Below are 24,881 nucleotides of genomic sequence, written 5' to 3'. Positions count from 1 at the left end.
TTTTCCTCCAAGCCTCGCAGGCCTCGCCTCGCCCCGCCCCGCCCGCCGGCACCTAGTCCTCCGCAACCCATAGGCAGAGGCGACCCTCCCGCCTCCCCGCCCGCTCCGCGCTCGCCCCGCCTCAGCGCACTAAAAGTTTACTCGGGTCCGGACGCGGGCGTCGCGAGCCATGGCTGTCTACGTCGGGAGGCTGTGCGCCCGGAGCCCGGGGGTGCTGGGGGCCCGGGTCGGCCTCTCCCGGGTTTGGCAGGAAGTGGGGTTGTGGGGCGTCCGTCCCCTCAGGTACGCGGCCTGGGAGGAGAGGGACGGGCCCCGTCCCCCGGAGGGGATCTTGCGGGTCCTGCGGAACCTCGCTGGGGGCCGATCGCGCTCGGGCTGGGAGGCCCGCGGCTGCCCCACCTCCGGGCGGCACACGCGGGAGACTAGGTACCCTGCACCTGGCACCTAGGCAACAGGAAATGCTGGCCTGGCCCACGCTGACTGGAGCTGCGGCTGGTGGCTGGCAGGGAGCGTGCACTGACTCTGGGCTCTGGTCTGGGACTTTAGGTTTGTCCATGCGCGGGCACACTGATGGCCACAAGTGGGAGCCTTTGGCAGTCTGTCCCGATGGGGAGGGGCAGGGGCAAGGCCTGTGCTGTGGCCCCAGGACACTGCCTCTGAGCTGGACCCCTTGCAGGGATAAACTTGGGGATCTTGCACCCGGTGTTGTCCACCCTAGGCCACTAAGCTCAGCAGTCTCCCGTCTCCTCACCAGCCGCTGACAAGCACCGCTTGGCTCCTGGCTACTTACCGGGCCTGTTTTCTTCTGTCCTCAATGCACAGGGTGGGATGGGGGCTGGCAGGTGGAGGATGTGGGTTTCCAGTAGTTTTGCTGCCTCTACAGCAGCACAGTAAGTAATGTTACCTCCCTGTAAGATAGCAGATGTGAAAGTGTGTTGATTAAGCAGGGCTGGGCTCCGCTGATGTTATCAGTGGTGGCTTTTACCTTCAGCACCCCGCAGGCGGAGGCCTGAGCACCACTGAGCCTGCCCTGCCAGCCAGCTAGGCCAGGTACTAGGTCTGGGGTCAGGACACGGTTTTGGATACCAGGTGGAGTGTAGGCCTGGGCATGGAAAAGTGACGAGAAGCCGGAAGTTCTCTGAGAGAACTGCTTGGTTCAAAAAAAAAAAAGGAATGAAGTTGGAGGGAGGTGCAAACTCCTCCTCTTCGGCTAGAACTCCAAGATCACAGCGTCTTGAACTTGCTGGTTTCTGAAGATAGAAAGCATGCAGTGCTTTAAGATCTCACTAGGCTTAATTTTCTGGGAAAACCCAGTGGCTCAGGGCAGGTCAGCAGATGGGATTCTGATGAAGAAAACGGTTCTCACCGTTCCCCCACCAGGGAAGTCCCCTGACCTTTGACCTTTTATGTGTAAACAAAGCAGGTCTCTCACCTGCTACAGGCCTACAGTTGCAGGGTAGGGGCACCAGGCCTCAGAGAAATTCTGACTCTGTCAGGAGGAGATCCATGTGTCCAGAGAAAGATTTCCTGAGCATTTGGCCTAATTCCCTCCCATTCCTGCCACTCCCTTGTGCTTGAGGCCTTACCTACTGACTATGGTGGTTTGACCTGATTTTGCTCCTACTTTGTCCTTAAGAAGCCCTTAAGAGTCTCAAGCATTCAACAGATATTCCCGAGAATGTACGTCACGTCAAGCACAGGTCGGGTATTGTGGTTGTGAAAGCCAGAGAACGCAGTCCTCGGGGAACTTGTAGTCTAGTGAGGGAGAAGATAAGTCAAGATGATCACTACTCAGTGTTCTAGGTGCCATGGTGCGGAAAGGTCCTGGACTTCTGTCCTCTGCTCTTTCTGACCTGGTCACATACAGCCTGCTTTCTTGCTGACAAACACCCCATGCCTGTTACCTATCAGATCCCCAGTTCTGTCTGTTAAGAAAAAGCAAGAACTTTGAAGCCAGACTGCTTTGGGTTATAGCCCTCCACCTACCTGCTGTGTGACCTTGAGTATGTTACCTAACCTTGGAGCCTGTGTGGAGTTTGTCACTAATGCTACCTACATGCTGGATTGACAAAGGCTTGCTCTTCTCAGCCTTTGCTTTGGGGCAGAGTTGGTACCTGAGAACCTCCAAATGGGGTCTAGGTAGGAATTTCAAGTGATTTGAAGGTAGGAGAGGATTTCCTCCTCAGTGGCCTCTTTATTGCACCTGGTTCTCTCTTCTGGCCAGTTACCAAGATGTCAGCCTCTGCCCAGCCCTAAATCTAGCCCCAGGATCTTCTGGACATTCCCCTATCCATCAAAGTCAGGGCTGTCCACAGCCTTTTTCCCCAGAAGGAAAGAAGAAGCTGTCCATTGCTCTACAGACCTCCTGAACCACCAGCCCCTTCCCCTTGTCCACACAACCCCATCCCCAGGGAAGGCAGATGGTCTAGTTTGGAGCTTCAGGGAGCCTAGGAGGGCAGAATCCAATGCTGATTCCTGATGCACCTCCAATAAGCAGGCTTCCTTCAGACCTCTAACGCTGGCCTGGGGCTGCCAGTGAGGCGGCTGTGCCCAGGGTGTTGGGAGCACTCAGAGCTGGAAAGACAGAGAGAGCCGTGGCTCAAGCCTCTCAGGATCAGGTGTGACCCTCAGAGCAGGGGCTCCAGTGACTCAGTGCTGATGGTTGGTGCAAGGGCATGAGTGGGCTTCATGGACCACCCTCCAGGGGGATGGCTATAATCAGGTGGGACCAGTACTGGAAACTATAAAATGATGTCCCTATATGAGGGGATTCTATTAAGCTAGGAAGTGTTTTGGGTAGAAATCACAGTAGAAAAATAGACCCTTCCCATAATCTGCCAAAGATGATTAACAAGGGATTTGGTAATGATATCCTTACTACTCCACTCTAAATGTAATAATAGAAAATAAAGTATAAATTTGGACATTGTAATCAGTGACTGGTACACATCGGTTTTAGTTACCTCTCGTGCCTTGCACACAGTAGGTATGCAATCTACTGTAGAGGGTGCAGTGGGGGATACAAGGATGAATGAACTTGTTTCCAGTGGCTTCTTTGCCAGAAAGAGATCTGCAGGGGAGGATCATAGACCCACTGATTCAAGGCAGTCAGGATGCTATACCAGGAGAGTGTCAATCAAAGCAGGGAAGAATCTGATAGGTGGGAATGGGATTAGGTAAGACTTCCTAAAGAAGCTGGAATTTGAGCCTGAGCCCTCCAATGATAGGTCTGTGGTTTGAAGGATGAAGGGTGTATACTTGTATTGATATAAACTCTTGCTTGTGCGTGAACTCTTTTGAACCCTGCGTATGAAGCCCTCCTAACATCTCCCACATTATTTATTTATTCAATCTACAGACAAAGGCTTTGGAGCCAGACAGATCTGAGTTCAAAAGAACCACTTTCTAGCTGGTAGCTTTGGGACTAAGTTAACCTTGAGACTTTTGTTATGTGTAAATAGCGTTGTCGTGAGAGTGAGAGTCAAATGAGGTCGCGTAAGAAAATTCTTCCCCACAGCCTGGTGCTAATGAGTATGAGACAGAAAGTACTTATGTAACAATGGCTTTGCACATTCCTACCGTGACCCCAAGACCCACAGTTTAGAGCCTTGTCTGGAGAGTAGGAGGAAGACCGTTCTGGCAGAGGCAACTGCTTAAACCAAGCTGGGGCTGCTCTGCCCGTGTTGACAGACCCATCTGTGATTATGCTGAGTGTTGGGATAAAGGACAGCTTTTTCCCCCCCTGATCAAACCAAAGTACAGGATGTAATTTCATCTCTTAAAGGGGCCTTGCTAGAGGAGTGTCCTGATAAATGACAGGAACCAATAATTCTGCCAGGGGCCTCTCCCTTCAGAAATAAACAAGCTATACTTCTACCTTAGGAATTATGTTCTGTGAATCTCATTGGCATGCATGTATTTCTCAGTTTGGGAGCTGAATGACAGGAAACCAAGCCCAGCCCGACCAGTGTGGCTTTAGGCAAGTCCCTCAACCTCTCTGGACTTTGGTTTCTTTGTAAAATGGGCCACTTGGACAAGAAGCACTCTGCAGTATTTCTGTGGACATTCTGTGATTCCTAAGGAGGCTGGGCTTTGAGACTTGGATCCCTGAATCCAAGAGGGCTGTGGTCAAAGTAGGAAGCCTTCATACTTGTATGAAATCTTACTTATGCTTAAACCCTTATGAACTCTTCCTAACCTCTGGACTCTCTGGTTTTCTCTAGTCCTCTGTGAGTGAACAGAAAACATTGAGGGTTTTGACCCTAGAAAGCTAAGAGCTAAACCTTGTATGTACCTTAGTGATGCCATCAAGGGCAGGTGTTCTGAATCAGCCTCCACCCCTGGCTCCTGTGTACTTTCCCCGTGAGCCCCGAACAGTGGCCCAAGGGAAAATCTGCAGCATGGATGCCTCCTAACCCCAAGTATTTCAGGCCCTCTGTCTTCTTGAGTTTACTGGACTCAAATAATAATTTCCTGTTTACTTTCTCTGCATGTACAAAAACACATATACACCATCAGTTTTATTCGAGCTAAAAATGGAAGCTTCCACCAAGACAGAGTGCCTTGCTCAAAATCTTCATTGTAGCTCTTACCACTTGGGGGTTCTTTGTAGTCTGTGTTCTTTGTAAGCTGTGGACTCCTTCAGGAAGGTTATGTTGGGTGGTGGAAAGATCATGGGACTTTATGGTATAATTACAGACAGTAAAATGCACAAATCTTAGTTGTGCAGTTTGATGAATATTAACAAATGTATTCACCCATTACTCAACACCCCAAGATACAGAACTTGTCCATCGTTCTAAAACAGTGCTGTTCAGTAGAATTATGCTGTGAGCCACATGTGGAATTTTATGTTTTCTAGTAGCCATATTAAAAAAGTAATAAGAAATAGGCAATAAGTTTAATGATATATTTTCTTTAACGTAGTATAGCCAAAATATCATTTCAGCATGTAATCAATCTTTTAAAAATTGCTAAGGAGGTATTTTATATTCTTTATTTCATAAAGTCTTCCAAATCTGGTGTGTATTTAACACTTACAGAACACTTCAATTCAGACTAGCCATGCTTCAAGTGTTCCAGAGCCACATGTGACTAGGCTACCATATAGACAGCACAGTTCTAGAAATTTCTCTAGTACCCCTTTCCAGTCAATTCCCTTCCCCAACCAGAGACTATCACTGTTCTGATTTCTAATCTCCATAGACTAATTTTGTCTATTCTTGAATCTCAGAGTATATACTCTTGTGTCTATCGCCTTTTGCTCAAAAACCAAGGGTTGCTTTTGGGAGGAGTGACCTATTAATCTTGACAAAACATTCATGAAAGTGTGTGTTATGCATTAAAGAGTTCAGCTTTCCTTGATAACCATGGGGGAAAGGACATGATCTCCTATGCTCAATATTTCACCTCTTGGGTGTGGCAGTATAAAGGCAAGCTGAGAAGTGGGGGCCTCAGAATAGGTCTAACAAACGTGTCAAGGGCCTATCCCAGCAGAGAGTGATGGAGACGGTGTGGCTTCTAGGCCCACTGAACTGGGCAGCCCAGTTACACCTTGTGGTCCCCAATATTATATCATCTAAGAACTGTTTTTAGATTTATTTTATTTACTTTTGGCTGCTTTGGGTCTTCGTTGCTGCGTGAGGGCTTTCTCTAGTTGTGGCGAGCGGGGACTACTCTTCGCTGTGGTGTGTGCGCTTCTCATTGTGGTGGCTTCTCTTGCTGCAGAACATGGGCTCTAGGTGCGTGGGCTTCAGTAGTTGTGGCTCGTGGGCTTCAGTAGTTGTGGCTCACAGGCTCTAGAGCACAGGCTCAGTAGTTGTGGCTCATGGGCTTAGTTGGGGTAATTGCAGCCTCTGACAGGGCCCAGGTCCCAAGAACCTCCTCCCAGCAGGTAATATGTAACAGGAAGCAAAACAAATAGCTTCTCCCCCAAGTAGATTCTCAGACCTGTGTTCTCAGGTGGCGCGGTCGTCCCTGCTTCCCATAGCTCCTTCAGGGTCCAGCTCTGCCTGTGGTCTCTGCCTGACCCTGTCAGGACCAGCACCAGCATCCTTGGCGCTCACAGGGTCTCTAGCCCTGACTTTAGTCACCAGCCCTAGAATGTCACAGAATGCTACAACTGCTCACAGGAGTTTCCTGAGCCAGCCAGCCCGTGTTTTCTGTCCAGGTCCTGCTGGAAGGCTAGGCTGCACTGAGCAGGGCTGACGCCGGGGCACAAGGCTTTCCAGGTGGCTGTAACCAGGGGACTAGGCAGTTAGGGTGCAGAGCCATTGTATTTGGTGCTAGGAGAGGTGAGCTGGAACCATGGGATCAGAGGCAGCAAAGAAGATGAATCAGATACCACAAATAAATCGTGGAAAAGGGCCAGTGTGGCTTGAGGGCCTGGAAGGTGAGAGCCAAGTGAGGGTGGTTCTCCATGGGCCTGAGGCACCATCAGCTTCAGGTTTGCTGCTCCAGCCCCTGTGCAACCCCCAGAGGAGGCTGTGGATGGGCTGCAGTGTAAAGAGCAGTACATGCAGAAAGGGCCCCAGCGTTGCCACCCACCAGGCTGGGAAACTTAAGAAAATGAACCTCTTGCTTCATCTATAAAAATGAATAATCCTTTTTATAGATACCCTTTTATAAACACACACACACATATTTTTGGCCACCATTTGCAAATCAGTTGCAGACATCATACTATCAATATTTTCCATCTTTGCTGATCTCTTACAGTTATTTTGCTTTGATTTCCTACCCTTAGTGGCCACCTGTCTTCCTTCTTCTGTAAGTTTGCAGGGTTTTTCTGTGTTTCATGTGTCCATGTCACTCGTCTGTTTTGTGGAAAGCTGTTTGTTATCGAATGATGAGGATGTTTTTACCAACTTTTATGGCGGCGTCTTGGACAAGTCGCTTAAAGAGTTTCAGTTCCTTCACATGCTTACCAACACTTGATATTTTGTGTTTTTGTTTACAGCCTTCCTAGTGGGGGTGAAGTGGTATTTCATTGTGGTTTTAATTTGCATTTCATGTGCTTGTTGGCCACTCATAATATCTTCTTTGGAAAAAAGTCTATTCAAGTTGCTTGCTTATTTCTAACTGGGTTATGTGCATTATTTATCCTTCGTTCATTTGAGCACTTCTCACATCCCAGGCCCTGTGAAGCACTGAGGAGAAAGCAGTGGACACATTAGCTGCCAAAGGTGAAAGGTCAAAAGAATCAGTTTTTAAAAACATGCTTGTTTCCTGACTTCTCTTATGAAATCAGATCTGGCAGCAGATCCAGGCCTGAATTCTCACAGGCCCATTCTCTGTGGACACCTTTAGGTGGGGCTGTGCCTTGTCTCCAGTTCCCTCCCAGCTCCCGCCTGGCTGACTCACTCCCACCCGGTCCAGTAGCTAAAGGCTTACTCTAGTTGTTTTGGTAGCAGCTGGGACTCCTGGCGGTCCTGCTCCAACTCCTTAAACTTTCCACAAACAAGCAAACAACTTTTCCTGAAACCAAACCTCTTTATTGTCTTTTTCAGGTTTAAATGGGGTATCTGCCACTTTGTTTAAGAGTAGAAAAAGAAGAGGCCACCCTTCTTGACCAAGGTGTTTGGGTGTGTCTGAGGAAGGAGGGAAGTAGAATCAGAGGTGTTTGCACTTGGGCTTTTGAAACAATGCCCGGTTCTTAAGTTTATGAGCAAATTGCATTGATATGTGTTTCTAGAACTCTTCAATCCTTTGAAGGAGCAACCTGTTTCCACCACAACCCTGCCCTACGCAGTCCCAGTTTCTTGGGTTCAATTAGTAAACAATTGTGGAAAAATAAAATTGAGATTAGCCAATCTCTGTTGATCAGATAGGGACTAAATCCAGAGCCTAAAGAAGAGAATTACCCATCCCATCCTTTCTCCCTGGATTGGGCAGGCAAGGCTGTAATGCTGGGGCAATGGTACTGAACTCTCCACTTCAGGCTCAGCTATTTACAAGCTGGGCAGCCCACTTTGCCTCTTTGCACTTCAGTTTCCTTACCTGTACAATGAGAGTTCATAATTCCCACCTGTATTTTTTAGAATTGGCTTAGTGTGTATCACAAAAATCCCCTCTCACCATGGTTTTAGGAGATGGGAGTTTCTTCGTCTGGGAGATGGCCAGTCTGTGGCCGGCATGGTACAGCCTGCTGTCAGGCTCCAGGCCCTTCTCTCTGTTGCTCTGTGGTGCCAAGCTCACCATGTGGTCCAAGAGAACTGTCATGGGCAGCATTACAGCCAGGGGGAAAGAGAAAAAGATGTGCTTCTCTTTAAGGGTTCTTCTCAGAACCTGCACACACGACCTCTCCTTAAATCCCATTGGCCAGAACTTTATTCCTGGACCAGACCACCTGCTGGGGAAGCTTGGAAATGTGGTCTCTATTCCACCTGGCCAAGGCCAGGTGAACATCCAAGGGTGTATTATTAAGGGAGAAGGGGCTACTGGGGTCTCTCTCATACCACCTATCAGAGCCACCATGAAGATAAAGGAGATAATACACAGGGCAATTGAACTGCATTTGGGGGAGGCACATTAATCAACCTGTTGATTTGCCAACTAGACACTCCAAGAAGCCACTGAAAACCATGGTGAATGTGTAGAAAATCAGATTCCAAACAAAATAGGACTCCGGGTCATTTTGAGAATAAGAGGGTCCGTGTTGTCAGGCAGATCCTCCCTCTCCCCACCTTTAATGATTTGTTGACAATGTGACCATTAAACTGGCTGAGATCTGTATTTCTCTGCCTTCTAATCCAGATGCTGGGCTGTTGGGAAGTGGCCTGCCAGGCTTTCAAGGGCAGTGGTAAGCCACTGAATGCACAAAATGTATATAGTTAGGACTCACCAGTTGTAAGCAACAGAAACCGAACTCGGACTGGCTTAAATTTGTCTGTTTGTTCATATTTTAGATTACACATATAAGTGAGATCATGCAGTATTAATCTTTCTGTGCCTGGCTTATTTCCCTTAAGCATAATGTCCTTTAGGTTCATCCATGTTGTCGCAAATGGAGTTCAGCTTTCCCCTCCCCGACCCCCAGACTGGCTTAAATTGAAAGAGGGAATTTATTGACTGTTGACAGTGAAAAGTCCAGAGGTAGGTAGGTTAACACGTGACTGGGTCTAGGTGTTTGACAATCTCAAGGTTAAGTCTGTCACTGGGTCTTCCTGTCTCTGTTTCTGTCTCTCTGTCTCTTTCCATCTCTCCTCCTTTCTTCTGTGTTGGCTTTTTCTTCCTAAGCAGGTTTTCTCCACATGCTTGTTGCTCTTGCAACTATCACTTTGGCAAACCCAAAGAAAAGAGCATATCTGTTTCCCAGTGGGCAAAACTGGATGCCTTCCACAGTATGCCTGTGAGTGAAGGATTTGGCTACACAGTCTCTCTTGAGGGGTGTCATGGTGACCACAGGGAACTACCTTAGTAGTTCTTTAGGTTTGTCAACCTGAGTGTGGGCTGCTGGCAGGGCTTCAGAGGCCTGTGACACCTGGCTGTTTTCTGCTCCAGCACACCTGAGGGAACCACCTGGCTTAGGTGGCTCGCTACAACCCCTTGAGAAGATTGCCCAGGTAGGTAAATAGCATCCCCTTGAGGATAACCACTGATCCAAGTCCTCAAACTTTATAGGTGGGGAAGCTGAGGCCTAGAGAGACGAAGACACAGGTATCTTAACTTGGATTCTCTTGAGAGCAAGGATTTGGGTGCTGGTGATTTATTTGTGATCCTAGGAAGTAGGAGTGAGGGAGTGCGGAGAGGAGACAAGAAGAGAAGTCAGTGTGGGGTGTGTGCAGACAACCAGGGTCTTCCCCCCAGGACTTGATGCCTCCCAGAACTGTCCAGGTAAGAAGGGGAGACTTGAGGGAGTCCCTGAGCAGACAGAACCACAGGGAACTGTCCCAGCAGCTGAAACCAGAGAGGCGCTGAGGAGACATGTCAAGGGACACCAAAGGTGTCTGTGTCAGCCACCCACCCAGCTGGTGGTACACCTGGGATGAGACCTCAAGCCCCCAACTCCAGCCCAGTGCTTGCTCGCTTCCCAGTGTGTGGCTCAGCCTCGTTGAAGTCAGGACAGCCTCCCCATCAGCCCACGCTGGGACCCGCCCTCCTGTGGGATGAGGTCTCCTCTCCCATTTACAGGGAAAACCAGTTTTGCTCCCCTCTGCCCTGCATACCTTGTTCTTCCCAGAAATTCTCCCCCATAAGCCATAAGCGGTCAGTCAGTGAAAGCCAGGCTCGGTCTCTTCAGCTCAGCAGCTGCAGGACTGAATCCTCAGGAAGGGTCCCTGGGGCCCACACCACCCAGTGGTGGCCCAGAGGAGGCCTGGAAGGATCCTGGAAGGGTCCTGGAGCATGCCCTCTCTGATGAGAACAGGGTCTGAGAGCTACCACACTCCCACCTGGGCCTGGGTGGGAGCCCAGCAGCTGTCACCCAGGGCAGCGAAGTGGGCACGAGCAGCCCTAGGCCTGTGACACTTGGACTGCTGGGGACCTTTTTTCATTTTTGTTTTTAAATAATTAATAGACTTTAGATAGTTTTAGTAATTCATAGTTTTATTTTTTAATTTTTTAAAATGTAGATTAATTTAATTTATATATTTGGTTGCACCAGGTCTCAGTGGCAGCAGACGTGCTCCTTAGTTGTGGCTCACGGGCTCCTTAGCTGCAGGTCGCCAGCTCCTTAGTTGTGGCATGTGAACTCTTAGTTGCGACATACATGTGGGATCTAGTTCCCTGACCAGGGATCAAACCTGGGCCCCTTGCATTGGGAGCGCAGAGTCTTAAACACTCTACCACCAGATAAGTCCCCCTAACAGTTTTAAGGTTACGGAATAACTGAGCAGATTGAACATAGAGTTCCTTATACCCACCACCCCACCCCGCCCCGGCACAGTTTCCCTGATATTAACATCTGCATTAGCGTGGTACATTTGTTACAGTTAAGGAACTAGTATGGTACATTATTATTGACTATAGTCCATAGTACATTAAGGTTTAGTCCTTGTGTTAGACTATTCTGTGGGTTTTAACAAATACCCAGGGGCCTTTTTACTAGGAGGAAGCAGTGTCTAGGATGAGGCCGTTCCTAGCCCACACAGGCTACCTCCCTGCTTAGTCAAATCAGCGTGATTGACTTTAGTTTCCCTTTCCAGGGTTTTGGCACCAAGGCTCCAGGCCCCTGGCACTGAGTGGAAACTGGGGAGTAGGTTGGGGAAAAGAACCTTCTCTCTGATTAACGACAGGAAGTCAGCCTCCAGGTTTGATCTCCCAAGGGCGAAGCAGGTCCTAAGTTAAATGATGACGGTCCCTGGGGATGGGGCGGATCAGACAGTTTCTGGAGTATCCCGCACACATTGTAAGCAGCCTACCTCCCAGCGGGGTGTGCCAGCCTTTTTTGCCAGGGACACCTGGGTTGGTGCAGTTGAGCCCACAGCCCCTCTCCCCACAGTTCTGGAGAGATGGATCGCACCGCCACCCTGCCCATCGGAGGCCTCAGCTATGTCCAGGGCCATACCACATTGCACCTTATTAACAAGACTGTGGGGCAGTGCCTGGATGCCACAGCACAGAGGGTCCCGGACCGAGAGGCCTTGGTTGTCCACCACGAAAACATCAGGTTGACCTTTGCCCAGCTCAAGGAGGAGGTGGGTCCTGACTTGGAACCCTCAAAGTGGGCAGGTGCTGGCCCCCAGGCTGCCCTGGCTGGGTGGAGCAGCAAGGGTGGTGCCTAGCTGTGGGGCAGGGTGCTGGGGCTGCCTGAGAGCCCCAAGGGACGTCGGGAGAGGAGGGCAGGGCTGAGGCAGAGGTGGCCCAGGTGCCTCCTGCATCAGTCGTTCTTGGGGCACTGGTTAACTATGCATGTTCCCAAGCCCCCTCCAGATCTGCTGAGGCCTAGGTATCTGCCTGTCCCTTGTTCCCAGGTGGTTCTGATGTGAACCCCTGGGCCAAAGGTTAAGGGGCGAGTCATGGGCCCCTTTCTGCTCACCTGCATCTCACCCTTTTGGGCCCTGTCTGTTTATACCAGGTGGACAAAGCTGCTTCTGGGCTCCTGAGTATTGGCCTCTGCAAGGGTGACCGTCTGGGCATGTGGGGACCCAACTCCTACGCATGGGTACTCATGCAGCTGGCCACGGCCCAGGCAGGCATCATTCTGGTGAGGAGGGGCTTGCCTGGCACAGCTGGCTGTGAGGGGGGGCATCACTCGGGGGAACGCCCTGGGCCCTTGGCCCCAGGATCATGCCAGTGCCCGGCTGGTTTCAGGCCAGCTGGTGCTTTCCGCTGAAGCCCACCAAGGAGGCCTGAAGGTACAGGGTGCTGCCTCTGAGGGTGGAGGGGCAGTGAGAGGGACAGGGCCTGCCCAGGACACATGATGTACCTCGCTGTCTCCACCAGGTGTCTGTGAACCCAGCCTACCAGGCTATGGAGGTGGAGTATGCCCTCAAGAAGGTAGGCCCGTTCCTTGCCTTGGTGGGGGCGGGGGAGCCAGCTGGTGCCTGGCACAGGGGGCTTCCAGTTGTCATAGAGGGCTGACTGGGCTGGGGGGCCATGCTCAAGTGGGTGACCCCCAGAGTCTGTCCTTCCTTGGACGGTGGGTGGGAAGAGTGGGTTGTTGGTCAGACAGGCTCGTGTGTGTGTTGGGGGTGGTGTGTGTGCGTTGGGGGTGGTGCGTGTGTGTTGGGGGTGGTGCGTGTGTGTTGGGGGTGGTGCGTGTGTGTGTCGTGGTGGTGGTGTGTGTGGGCAAGAGAGCACCTGTTAGGACGCCGCCACATCCCCAGGCTGGGGCTTCCTGCTGACCGTGGTGGGGCGCTCCCCTTGTACAGGTGGGCTGCAAAGCCCTCGTGTTCCCCAGGCAATTCAAGACCCAGCATTACTACAACATCCTGAAGCAGATCTGTCCAGAGGTGGAGAAGGCCCAGCCAGGGGACTTGAAGAGTCAGAGGTGGGGGTGTCCCAGATGGGGAGGGGTGCCTCCTGCAGCCTCCTGGCCCCCTCGTCCCTTACCCATCTCTGTGGGCCCTTCCTCAGCCCCCGACTCTCACCATGCTCCCTTACCCCCAGGCTCCCAGATCTGACCACAGTCATCTCGGTGGACGCCCCTCTGCCGGGGACGCTGCTCCTGGATGAGGTGTTGGCAGCTGGCAGTCAAGAGCAGAACCTGGCCCGGCTCCGGCACACCCAGCAGCTCCTGTCCTGCCATGACCCCATCAACATCCAGTTCACCTCGGTAGGGCAGAGGTCTCCTGTCCCGAGCGCAGGCTGGCACGCTAACCCTTGCCCGCCGTGTGGCCCTCCCCTGAGAAGGAGGAGGCGGCAGAGATCAGGGCAGAGCAAACACTCCCCTGGTGGGGCCGGCCCTAGCTGTCTTCTCTGCCCCGGAAAACATCAGCGACTGGGGTCCTTGTCACTGCCCACCTCCCCTGTGGCCCTCTCGTCCCCAGATGCACTGAGCCACCACAGGTCAGAGCCCCTCGTTTAGCAGATGGGGAGACTGAGGCCCAGAGAGGGCATCTGCTGGTGAGCCACAGAGTTCTCTGAGCCGCCTCATGAGCGGCATAAGGACAGACCTTATTTGCCACCTTTGTGGATCCTAACACCTGGCACCGTGGAGGCATGTGGCAAGTCTCTGTGAATACGTACTGAGTGAACGAATGGATCTGGGGCGGCCGTCTCGGTCTCCTGACTCCCAGTCCAGTGCTCTTCCATGCACTGGCCCAGGGTGGGAAGGAGATGGGATGAAAGAGCCCAAGCCATCACGTGCTTGTCTTGTCAGGGGACGACCGGCAGCCCCAAGGGGGCCACGCTCTCCCACTACAACATTGTCAACAACTCCAACATGATAGGACAGCGCCTGAGACTGTACCAGAAGGTGAGGGGGTGCTGGCCCAGCAAGGGCTTCCCTGGCACCGTGCCGGCGGGCGGGGCTTGCTGGGCTCCCCCGCTGGCTAGGGGAACTGGCTTCCGGGGGCCCCGCAATAGACCCAGCCTCCTGCTTCCATCTCCAGCCACCAGACAAGTCACGGGTGGTCCTGCCCAACCCCCTGTACCACTGCCTGGGTTCCGTGGGAGGCACAATGGTGAGCTTGATGCACGGGGTCACCCTCATCCTGTCCTCTCCGGTCTTTGATGGCAAGAAAGCGCTGGAGGCCATCAGCAGAGAGAGGTGGGCATCAGTGGACAGCCATCTGTGGGCTGATCAGACCCTCCTATTCCTCACTCCTGGGCCCTGATCCCTTTCCAAGATGTCTCTTCCCTCCAACCAGGAGAAATGGAGACGGGGTAGTGGGAGACCCCCAGGAGAGGACCAGTTCCTCCCTCCAAGGAGCTTCTCCTGCCTGTTCCCCACAGTTGCAGCCTTGGCCCTTACTGTAGGGTCAGGGTGGGGTGGTGAGAAGAGGAAGTTCCCTTCTACTTCCGAGCCTGATTCTGAGATGTACCTCCCTCATGCAGAGGCTCCTTGCTGTATGGAACTCCCACCATGTTCGTGGACATTCTGAACCAACCAGACTTCTCAAGTTATGACATCTCAGCCATGTGTGGAGGTGGGATGGGGCCAAGGGTGGCAGGCCAGGACTGGCCCAGTGAGCTACATATGTGCCCACTCTTTCATTTAGGGGCAAGAAGGCCACTGTAGAAACATGGGTGGGAGGGAGGCAAATCCCCAGTGTCCCTAGACTCCAGCCCAAGGCCAGCTGCCTGGTCTAGGAATAGGTCCGGGGTTGGGGAGAGAAGGGAATGTTATTTCCTAAAAAGGGCCGTAGGTGAAGGGAGGGTCCACTGGGCCTGGAGAAGGTGGGAGCTGTGTCAGCCCTCTCTCTGATTCAGGTATGATCGGTGGGTCCCCTGCATCCCCAGAGCTGATCCGAGCCATCATCAACAAGCTGAACATGAAGGAACTGGTGGTGAGTGGAGGACGGGGCTGGGCGAGAAGAGATTGTTGGGAGTGGGGAGGAGCCCAGCCTGGGTCTCCAAGGAAGACCCTCCGGCTGGCCCTCATTCCAGAAAGCAGATGTGAGAAAAAGCAGTCTTACCTAATCAGCAGCTCTCAAGTCACAGAGATAGGTGACAGGGGAGTAAATATTACACATACATAAATTTATATTTATAGAAATCTGGGGAAGAAATGCAGCACGGGAGGATGTGTGGCAAAGCACCAGTGTCCGGCTAGAGTGTCCTGGCAGGCGGAGGCTGGCAAAGTTGGGGGTAGGGGCTTGAGACCCTTCCTGGAAGCAAGGGGTGGGGCAAGGATCTGATGTTTGTTTCCAAATGGCAGGGAAAGGGGGGCAGAGATGAGGATTCTGGAAGAGTGGCCATCCTGATGGCCACCGTGTTCCAGTTCTACAGGACTTGGGGAGTCTCAGCAACAGCTTCTCTGAGAGGAGCCGTAGCCGCGGGGCCAGGCGTGATGAAGCTCTCACCGTCAGGTGGAGCCGGGTTTGTGCTGCAGTGCCCGAGTCCCCTGCCAGGACTTGTCTAGGTGTGGACAGCTCTGTGCATCAGCAAAGGCTGTGGGGAGAAGGTGGGGGTCAGAGGTGGGAGGATCAGTAGTTTCTCCGGCAGAAGGCAGAGACCAGTCACCAGGACCGGCTGGATCAGGACCTGCGGTGAGGCAAGGATTGGTGTCAGGGCTCCAACAACCTAGACGGTGTTTGGAGAGAATGGTGGTGGTCCTGGGCAGGATCATTTTCCCCCTTAGAGGGGGAGCCCCAGTCCTCCCCTCCTCTCCCTGCAAAAATGGAGGCTCTGCATGCCCGTTCATGGTGGGGAAGTATCCTGGGACACCCTCCTCACTTCCAGAATCTCCAGAGAGGGAATGGGGGACCTGCCCACCGGGCCCCACCTGTTTAATGGCGGCCGGCTTTCTTGGACCTCTTAGTGGGGAACTTGCAGCCGCGGAAGGCGTCCGTGTCACGAATGTGCTGGCCCCTGAACTTGGCGGGCGACACGCAAGTGGCATCAGGGCGGGAGGTCTTGGCTTCCAGCCACCTGGAGAGACAGAGAGTTACTGGGGTAGGGGAAGAGAGTAAGAGTACTGGAGGAAGGGACAGTGAGCTATGGGGCCAGGTTGACTTGGCTTTAGGGGAGTCTGGAACTGTCATCTTCATGCAAATCGGGAAATGCCCAGGGTTCCACACCTATTAGGTAGCAGATCTAGGACATATGCCCAGGATGTCTTAGTGCAGGGCCAGTGTGTCCCTACTCCATCACATGAGCGTGTTCTGGGGGTACCACGGGGGTTCCTCTCACCTCCGCAGTCCCTGGAGCTGGCAGGTACATTTCCAGGGGTTGTTGGTGAGGGTGAGGGTCTCCAGGCTGTCAAAGGGGAAGCTGGAAGGCAGCTGGTTCAGGCGATTGTTCTCCAGATGGACATGTTTCAGCGTGGTCACACCCAGGAAGGCACCATCAGAGAACTAGGGAGGGAGGTGGGCACGAGTGAGCACCCCAGCCCGTGTCCGGCCTCTCCCATCTCTATGGTCCCAGAGGGGCAGGGTCCTTCCCTGGACGTCAGCAGTGGCACCTGAGGAATTTCACAGTATGACTAAGTTGTCTCAGATGACCTAATCCATACAAGCACCCTTTGAGATGGGCAGTGTTATTTCCAATATGTAAATTGGCGGGGGGTGGGGAGGGGTTGTCCCTTGCCCAGGGAGTCCACAGTAGCTGCAGGACCACATCCAGCTCCTCCTCCCCTGGCACCACGCTTCCTGCACAAACACTGGGGCTGGGGAGGCAGCCAGAGCTTGGCCCCAGTGGCCCAAGCTGGCACACAGTGAAGCTGGTCAGTGTTTGGTGCGATGGGCAGTGGGCCCAGGTTCCCCACAGCCCCCGGGGTCCTGGGATGTCCCCCAGCCTATCCTCACTGCTCCCTCGCTGCCTGCCAGACTCTATTTGTGCAGCCACCTCGGTGGAGGCTTGGGCCAGGTTGGCTGGCTCCAGAGGAAACATTCTGCTGGTGCCCATACCTTGGCCCAGACGTCCCAGTTCCTGCCTGGCCTCCCCTGCCCCAAACGAGCCCCTGCTGCCCTGCTCCACTTCCCACTGAAAGGCCACGCTGGCAGTGGTGGGCCACGGGCGACTCTGACTTCTGCTGGGGAGCGGCTGGGGCTGAAGACGGGCAGGCTCAGGCAGACCCTGTCCACCTAGACGAAGGCTGGTTGCCATCCAGGTAGGATTCTGCCCTCGTCTCTGTGCCTGTGGCCCAGGGAAGGGTGTGAAGTTCCCTGGTGATCAGACTGCTCTGATGACCATCTCCCCCACCTTGCCCTGGTCCCTGCCCAAACCTCCTGGCCGGAGCCCCTACACCAGGGTGATTTTCCAGTCCCAAGGAAGGATTCCACTCCGACCCAAGGCAGCCCCACCTGGCCAGGTGCTGGGCATCACAGGGGAGGAAGGACTGAGGATGCAGCCAGGAGATGGGTCTGGTGACGGGCTGGGCAAAGGGCAGTGCGTTGTCTGGGACACAGTGAGGCCTGGCCAGCCTTTCCTATGGGGAGATACCTATAGGGCCCTTGTGCCAAAGGATGACAGTGGTGAGTGGCTCTTGCCTTTGCCCCTTCACGGAACCCGTGGGTGCATGTCTGCAACCTGGGCCAGGCCCCCTGTCCCCACGCAGCTGAAATGGACCCGAGAACGCAGTGGAATGTATGTGTGTGGACTGGGGGTGGGGATGGGGGATCCATCAGGGCCTCTGGGAGGCATGGAGGAGGTCTTCCTCGGGTATGTGCTCCCCCTCACCCCCCAGCCCCCCACCCCACCTTAGCACACTCCCCACCAGGAACAGGGTGTCTTTGTGGGCCTGATTCGCCCAGCTCCTCTGGAAGGCTCCTCAGTAAACAAACCTCCCTTTATGGGCTGGTAGTTTTACTGGAGACGAGGGAAAAAAACAGCAGAGGAGAGGTGGAAGGCCCACCGGGAAGAGGGGGCTGCTGCACACAGCAGGGGCTTTGGGAGCCCTGGACGCGCCTCCTGGGGGCCATCGGTGGGGCCGGGGCAGCCCCAGCTCTGTTTATAAGTAGGAGTCCTAGGAGGGCAGTGGCCAAGACGAGGGACGGGCAGCAGGGCGGGATTTGGGGTGAGAATATGACAAGATGCGGACCCAGGTAGCAGAGCTCCTCAGCTTGGAGGCAGCCCCAGGAAGAGGCGATTTTAGGGGAGAGGAGATGGTGCCCAGCTGTGGCCCCGGATCCCTGGGCCTCCTGGCAGTGAAGAAGGAGCCGGGGCAGAGCCCTGCAGCCAGGAGCTCACCTTCTCCAGGTTGGTGTTGTCCAGCCAGAGGGTCTCCAGATATCTGCCGAAAGACTGGAAGGCCTGGTCGGGAATGCTTTTCAGGGGATTGTGGGACAGCTTCAGGTCCTCCACCACCCGCAGCTTGCTCAGAGCAGCCAAGGGGTAGCTGGACAGCTGGTTCCTGTCCAGGTAGAACTTGGCGAGGTTCTCCACGTCATCCAGCGTGCCGGGCTGCAGGGAGCTGAGTGCGTTTTCCGACAGGTAGAGCCAGCGCAGGTCCTTGGCGCCGTGGAAGGCGCCTGAGCGCAGCTCGCGGATCTTGTTGTTGTTGAGCTGCAGGATGAAGAGGTTGACCAGCGGAGAGAGCAGCCCCCGGGGCAGCTCGGTCACCTTGTTGTGGTCCAGGTAGAGGTAGGTGAGCTCGGTCAGGTCGTCGAAGGCGCCGGTGCGCAGCACGCGGATGTCATTGTGGGACAGGTACAGGTAGATGAGCTGCTTGAGGCCGCGGAAGGCACCCGCGGCCACCTCGCGGATCCGGCAGTGTTGCAGGTGCAGCGACACGAGGTTCGGCGCGGCCCGGAACGAGCTGGCAGCCAGCACCGGGAACGTGTTGCGCTGTAGGTTGAGCAGCTGGGTCTTCTCTGACACCTTGGGGATCTTCTGCAGCCCCACCTTGTCGCAGATGACGTGCTGCAGGTCACTGTGGCAGTGGCAGTTCTGGGGGCAGGCGGCCAGCGCCGGCAGCAGACTGGCCAGGAGGCCGAGGCTGAGCAAGAGCATCGGGCGGGCCATGGCCGGGACGCCTGGGGCCGGGGCTGGGGCCAGCGGCAAGTCCTCAGTGCTCGGTCTCCCGCCCTATTTATACGATGGCCCTGACCACAGCCGGCAGCCGGAGCCAGCTCCTACGTGGAGCTGCGAGGCCACCGGGTTAACTCCCTCCCGCCCGGAGCTGCGCCCCTGCCCTCGAAGGGGAGGAGCCCTCCCACCCTGGGGACGTGTGGTCCCCCCTCTCGCTGCCCTCGGATTCTGCTCCCTCCCCACCCCGACCCCCTTCCCCACCCCCACCCCCGCAGGGGTGGGTATGGGTGTGTCCAGGGCCCAGAGTTTACACCAAAGAGAGGGAGGCGTTCCCTGAACTTATTTGTTTGCTCAAGTCTGAGCCTCCACGTCTCCCCCCTTCTGCGCTCGGCCGTGTGCCCTGGACCCAGCAAGGGAGGAAGCGGGGCCGGACAGCCGGACGCGAGTCTCGCCGCAGTCGCCGGCTGGCGGCGCTTTAATGGGGCTCTCTGGCGTCGGGCTCCCCTTCCAGCTGCACCCGCAGCCAGCCCTCGGGAGGTGGGAGCTCTTCCCTGCCCTGGACTGGCCTCTGGCCCGGCCTCTGGTCCCTCTCTCCCAGCCCCGGGCTTGAGTTTCTGTCCCCTGCACCGCCTATGCCCCTTTGCCACGACTGAAGGTAACCAGAAAAGTGGGACCTGGGGGCAAGGGGAATGACCCACAGGGCTTGGCAAACACCTGAAGACCACAGGCACAGTCGCACCGTCTGCCCCGTTCTTAATCTCCCTGAAATGTCCCCACCTCCTCATCCCCACCCCCAGCGGTCGGGACCCCTTGGTGGGGGGGGGGGTTCTTCCAGGGTGGCGGCCAGAGAGGCGTCAAGGTGTACTTGACAGAAGCCACACCTGGGCAGTGGCCCCAGGACTGTGAGGGCGGGTGAGGGGGCTGGGTCCTGGCTACAAGGGACCAGCCCTGGACAGCTTGAGCTTCTCCACCCTAGGTCCTGTGGGCAGCCCTGCCCCAGCCGGCCAGGTCTCTGTGTGTCCACGTGCCAGCCACGGTGTCCAGATTTTTGTGGAAAGGGGAGAGTGGGCAGGCAGAGTCTCAGCTCTGGCCCCAAAGCGAGCTCTGAGCTGATGGTAGGGGTTCTTGTCTGTGTCGGGGGGGGGGGGGCGGTGAGGGGAGCAGCCAGACCCCAGCTCTCTCCAAACCCCAGCTATGCCTGAGTCATTTCCACTACCACAGAGGAAATGGGGGGTAGGTTGAAGGATGAGAAAAGGTCTGGTGTCTTCGCTGGCTGGAAGGAACCTAGAACAGAGGGCAGCCAGCCCCTCTCCCTTCACCCAGCACTCAGGTGTGGAGGCCTGCCCTCTCCTAAGCCCCTTTCACCTGTTGCCTCTAGATGGGGGTCATAGTTGGCCGAGAACACTGCCTGGTGATGTTCCTCCAAGGTTGGCTGCTGGTTTTCTGTTGCTTAGGATGTCCTGACCACTAGAAGGGAGGGTGGGGTGTGCCACTGGCTTTTTAAATCCTTGCTTTGGCTGTATTTTTTTTTTTTTTTTTTTTTCTTTTTGCGGTATGCGGGCCTCTCACTGTTGTGGCCTCTCCCGTTGCGGAGCACAGGCTCCGGACGCGCAGGCCCAGAGGCCATGGCTCACGGGCCCAGCCGCTCCGCGGCATGTGGGATCCTCCCAGATCGGGGCACGAACCCGCATCCCCTGCATCGGCAGGCGGACTCTCAACCACTGCGCCACCAGGGAGGCCCTGTATTTTTATTTCGAGGAAAATAAATTGACAGGAAACTCTCCAGAACTTGGGGGGCACCTACCCCAAGGCTAGGCACTTGTCCCAGGTTTCGGGTGGGTTGTGTCTGTCTAGCTCCCAGCTGGTCAAGGCAGGCTGGCTTTCTCATCAAGTTTATGGGTCCTTCAGCTTGGAAGGGTGGGGCAGGGGATGTTGTGGCCCAAAATCAGGAAGGGAGTGCTAAGACAGCCGGGGGAGGAGGTGGAAAAGGCTGGGACATTGGTAACGCTGGGAGCCACAGGCTAAAGCATGTGGTTGCTCCAGGAAAGAACAAAGACCGAGAGCCCGGCCGGAAGAGGATGGCTTCCCTGCTCTCAGTTTTATTTCAGACCTGGGGCCCCTGCTAGTTGAGCTAGTTCTGCAATACATCCAGTGCCTCTGCCTCCTGACTTCTGCGGAACATGCCTCTTTTCCCCCCATTCAACTGCCTTCCACTCTCCCCATTCCCCGCCCCACCCCCCACCCGGTTCCTTCCCTCAGGGTTTCCCCATCCTGCTGCAGTCCTGGGCTCTGTTCCAAACACCCTTTCTGGACCCTCCAGGTGGTTTACGGATCCACAGAGAACAGTCCCGTGACCTTCATGAACTTCACCGAGGACGCTGTGGAGCAGAAGGCGGAAAGTGTGGGCAGGATCATGCCTCACACAGAGGTGGGCCCCAGACCCCACCTCCCACCACTCGCCTGGGGTTCACCCCCTGGGATGTTTATTGCTTTCAATTGGAGATCCAAACTGCTCACTCAAGACGCTGAGAGCCCGCAGCAGCAAGGTCTTGCAGCAGCAAGGTCTTCCCAGGCCTGGGGCTTTCTCTGTGGCCTGAGGCCTGAGCGGGGAAGAGCTGGAACAGTGGCCAGCCGCAGCTGAACTTCTCTGCAGCCTCCCTTCCTGTCTGAGGTGTGTTTTTGCCAAGCCCACTGTCTGTTTTGGGGCAGCCAGAACAGCCTCAGAGAGGATCCAGGGCACAGAGATTTTTCCTACACAGCTCTTTCTCTCCCACAGCCCTGCCCTCCCCACCCGCCCCCACTCACCTCGGCAGAGGGCCTCTTTTCGCTTGGCATAAACAGTTTCCCAAGCAGCTTCTTCCTCTGGGGGTCCCTTGAACCTTGGAGGCTGACCCAGAGCACCTTTCACTCTCAAATTCCCAGCCTCTAACGCTGGTGCTTTATGCCAGCCCGTACCTGGTTTCCCCTCCCCGCTTGTACCCTTGCCCCTCTGGGGTCACTGCCAGAGTGCTTCCCCAGGGGCCAACTGCCCTTCTCCCTGCAGTGAGTGTGCAGTGACATCAGCCCCCTCCCATGTGTCTGACAGCCTCACTGCCACACGCTGGGATGCCCACCTGTGAGGTAGACAGGGCAAGTGTAGTTCTCCCCATTTCACAGATGCAGACACGAGGCACACAGGCTAAGCTTTCCTTGCACATTGGCTGTGGCTTATTTCTCAACTAGGCTTTCAGATTCTGCCTGTTTGCCACCTCTTCTGTTCACATGGCCCTGCTGTGCCACCCTCTTTGGCTTCTTTATTTACAGCTTAATGGGAAGTAAGAGGAGACTCCCCTTTCTTGTGCATTGTTTATAATTCTTCAGCTGGCCTGGCTCCCCCGCAGGCTTCCTCCTCTGAGCAGCTCCTTTCCACTCTGTTTCCTCAGCACCTCCTGGCCTGGGCCTCAACTGTTCTTTCATGCCCAGCTCCAGTGTCAGACTGGTGATGGATCTACTCCAGCCTTTGTCTCCCTTCCCTGGGGATGGGCATAGCCAGGGGGCTTCATCACTAGGGGGAAGGAAGGCAAGGCTCCCCCCATCCTGAGGGCCCCCATCCTGAAGTGAGAGGGTGGGAGGCCCCAGCCTGAAGCTGCCTGGTCCCAGGCCCAGATCGTGAACACGGAGACGGGGACACTGGCAGAGCTGAACACACCTGGAGAGCTGTGCATCCGAGGGTACTGCGTCATGCTGGGCTACTGGGGTGAGCCCTGGAAGACCGAGGAAGCAACTGGACGGGACACGTGGTACTGGACGGGGTGAGAAGGCAGGGCAGTGTGGAGAGCTGGGCTGCAGAGGGGGGGCTGGGGGTTCTGGGGCTGAGCTGGTAACACTGAACTAGAACAGGGAGAACGTGTGTCAAGATGACCCCTTCACACCTCCGAGACTTCGTTTCCAAAATGTATAAAATGGGGATGACCATAGTCTCCAAATAGGGCTCCCAGAAGGACCAAATGCAGCACAGATGAGAGCACCTGGGACAGTGCCTGCAAAATCTGAGCCCAGATTCAGTCACTCATTTAATTCAACACATTCTAATTATGCACCTGCCATGTGCCAGCACTATTCTAAACACCGGTGGTCCAGTGGAAGGCACGATGGGAAGGATCCTGCTCTTACTTCCCACCTATCTGGTGGAGGGAGACAGATACAAACAAGATCATTTCAGACATTTATATACATCGCGAAGAAAATAAAACAGGATCATAAGAGAGAGAGTGGCTGTGGTGGGAGGGGAGCTTCCCTTTATCGGGTGATCAGAGAAGGCTTCTCTGAGGTGGAAACGTTTGTGCTGAAACCTGAATGATAAAAAGAGGCCAGCCATGAAAGTCATATGTATAGATATGTTTAGAGAGAGAGAGAAAATATGCCACAGGTATGGGTCTACTTGGTTTTATCTGCCTCCTACATTAGACTATACGATCCCAGTCACGTCTTGTTAATGCATATGCCCCAGAGTCTAGAGCAGTGAAAGACATATCGTAGGTGCTTGATAAATGTTTGCTGAGTGAGTGAGCGAGCCAGCCAGCCAAATGAGGCAGGGGTGAGAGGCGGCTCCTGGGTTTTCCTTGCAGAGACATTGCCATGATGGACGCGCAGGGCTTCTGCAAGATCCTGGGCCGCTCCAAGGACATGATCATCCGCGGCGGTGAGAACATCTACCCCGCTGAGCTCGAGAACTTCTTTCACACACACCCACAGGTGCAGGAAGTGCAGGTGAGGCGCCCAGCCCAGGTGAGCCCAGGTGAGACCCCAAGAGCAGGGGACGCGGATGGGGATGGGGATGTCTGATATCTATCTGTGACTCTGGAAGGTGGTGGGAGTGAAGGATGAGCGGATGGGGGAGGAAATCTGTGCCTGCATTCAGCTCAAGAAAGGGGAGAAGACCACAGCGGAGGAGATCAAGGCTTTCTGCAAAGGGAAGGTGGGACCCTCAACCCACCCCAAGCATCACGATGTTGCTCAGTTCTCCAACACCCTCCGCCTGCCAACCTGTCAGCCCACTGTCCCCTACACCCAACTGTGGGACCCTGCCCAGCCTCATGCTTTATCTCCCTCTGGTCTGCAGATCTCCCACTTCAAGATTCCCCGATACATCGTGTTTGTCACAGACTACCCCCTCACCATCTCAGGAAAGGTGTGTAAGGAGACCAGGGAGGGCTAGGGGAGCCCGGGGCCCAGGTGCAGAAGGTCAGGCGGCCTGCCTATACCTCCCTGAGTGGTGGGCCACATTCTGTTGAGAGGCTGGCAGTAGGGTAACCAACTAGTCAGCTCATCCTGGTTTGCCCCAAACTTTCCTGGCTTTAACCTGAGAAACTCCTCAGTCCTAGGCAAACCAGCTGGGCTTGGTCACCCTAGCTGGCAGAGGCCCACGCCTGGTTCTCACGCCTTTCCCTTTCCTCTAGGTCCAGAAATTCAAACTTCGAGAGCAGATGGAACAACATCTAAACCTGTGAATAAAGGAGTGGGGAGGATCCTTCCTCCCTGCCCTTCCCCCGCATCCCCTTGTCGGCTCTGTGATTTGGCATAAAGAGCTTCTCTGTTTACTTTGGCTGGTCTCTTGCTGGCGGGCTCTCCGCAGCTGCTACAGGATGGAGAAGGGAAGAGACCAAAGCGCTTTCAGACCTCCTATTCCTTGTCATCGATGGTCCTAAGCACTTTGGTGTGCATTGTCTACTTCATTTAATCCTCACTCGATTCCTTTGAGATACCAACACAATATTTTTTAGGGCTATACTCATTTCTGATTCACCCATTTAAAGTGTTAAATCCATGGTTTTTAGTATATTCACAGATATGTGCACCCATCACCAAAGTCAATTTAAAAAATGTTC

The 24,881-nt window shown here is 54.6% G+C and overlaps 2 protein-coding genes across 4 annotated transcripts; one reads left to right on the top strand and one right to left on the bottom strand.

The window, feature by feature from the left end:
• The first annotated feature begins 155 nt into the window (after positions 1-155).
• On the top strand, positions 156-24,593 carry ACSF2 (acyl-CoA synthetase family member 2). Of its 3 annotated transcripts, XM_060081390.1 has the most exons (17): positions 156-282; positions 11,145-11,249; positions 11,441-11,636; positions 12,017-12,145; positions 12,385-12,438; positions 12,813-12,931; positions 13,051-13,216; positions 13,763-13,858; positions 13,995-14,152; positions 14,440-14,531; positions 14,815-14,891; positions 21,335-21,442; positions 22,654-22,805; positions 23,622-23,763; positions 23,861-23,971; positions 24,116-24,184; positions 24,453-24,593. In XM_060081390.1, the coding sequence occupies exons 1-17, from the start codon at positions 170-172 to the stop codon at positions 24,501-24,503; spliced, it is 1,938 nt and encodes a 645-aa protein (XP_059937373.1). In that variant the 5' UTR covers positions 156-169; the 3' UTR covers positions 24,504-24,593. The 3 variants fall into 3 exon arrangements, with proteins under 3 accessions (XP_059937373.1, XP_059937374.1, XP_059937375.1); XM_060081391.1 differs by lacking the exon at positions 11,145-11,249; XM_060081392.1 differs by lacking the exon at positions 23,861-23,971.
• CHAD (chondroadherin) lies at positions 15,834-19,008 on the bottom strand. Its single transcript, XM_060082645.1, has 3 exons — positions 18,235-19,008; positions 16,237-16,400; positions 15,834-15,975 (listed from the first exon to the last, which is right to left on the bottom strand). Exons 1-3 carry the CDS (start codon positions 19,006-19,008, stop codon positions 15,834-15,836), a joined length of 1,080 nt encoding a protein of 359 aa, XP_059938628.1.
• Positions 24,594-24,881: the final 288 nt, after the last annotated feature.

The sequence above is a fragment of the Mesoplodon densirostris genome, chromosome 18 (genome assembly GCF_025265405.1).
Source record: "Mesoplodon densirostris isolate mMesDen1 chromosome 18, mMesDen1 primary haplotype, whole genome shotgun sequence".
Taxonomy (NCBI): domain Eukaryota; kingdom Metazoa; phylum Chordata; class Mammalia; order Artiodactyla; family Ziphiidae; genus Mesoplodon; species Mesoplodon densirostris.
Note: the sequence above shows the minus strand (reverse complement) of the source record. Positions and strands in the feature narration are given on the sequence as shown.

Excerpts from the sequence above, each read along its gene's own strand:
- ACSF2 (XM_060081390.1), top strand. The coding sequence starts at position 170 with ATGGCTGTCTACGTCGGGAGGCTGTGCGCCCGGAGCCCGGGGGTGCTG. Across the intron at positions 12,932-13,050 it reads GGGGACTTGAAGAGTCAGAG|GCTCCCAGATCTGACCACAG; the intron begins GTGGGGGTGTCC and ends CCTTACCCCCAG. Across the intron at positions 13,217-13,762 it reads TCAACATCCAGTTCACCTCG|GGGACGACCGGCAGCCCCAA; the intron begins GTAGGGCAGAGG and ends TTGTCTTGTCAG.
- CHAD (XM_060082645.1), bottom strand. The coding sequence starts at position 19,008 with ATGGCCCGCCCGATGCTCTTGCTCAGCCTCGGCCTCCTGGCCAGTCTG. Across the intron at positions 16,401-18,234 it reads ACAACACCAACCTGGAGAAG|TTCTCTGATGGTGCCTTCCT; the intron begins GTGAGCTCCTGG and ends CTCCCTCCCTAG. Across the intron at positions 15,976-16,236 it reads CAGCTCCAGGGACTGCGGAG|GTGGCTGGAAGCCAAGACCT; the intron begins GTGAGAGGAACC and ends CTGTCTCTCCAG.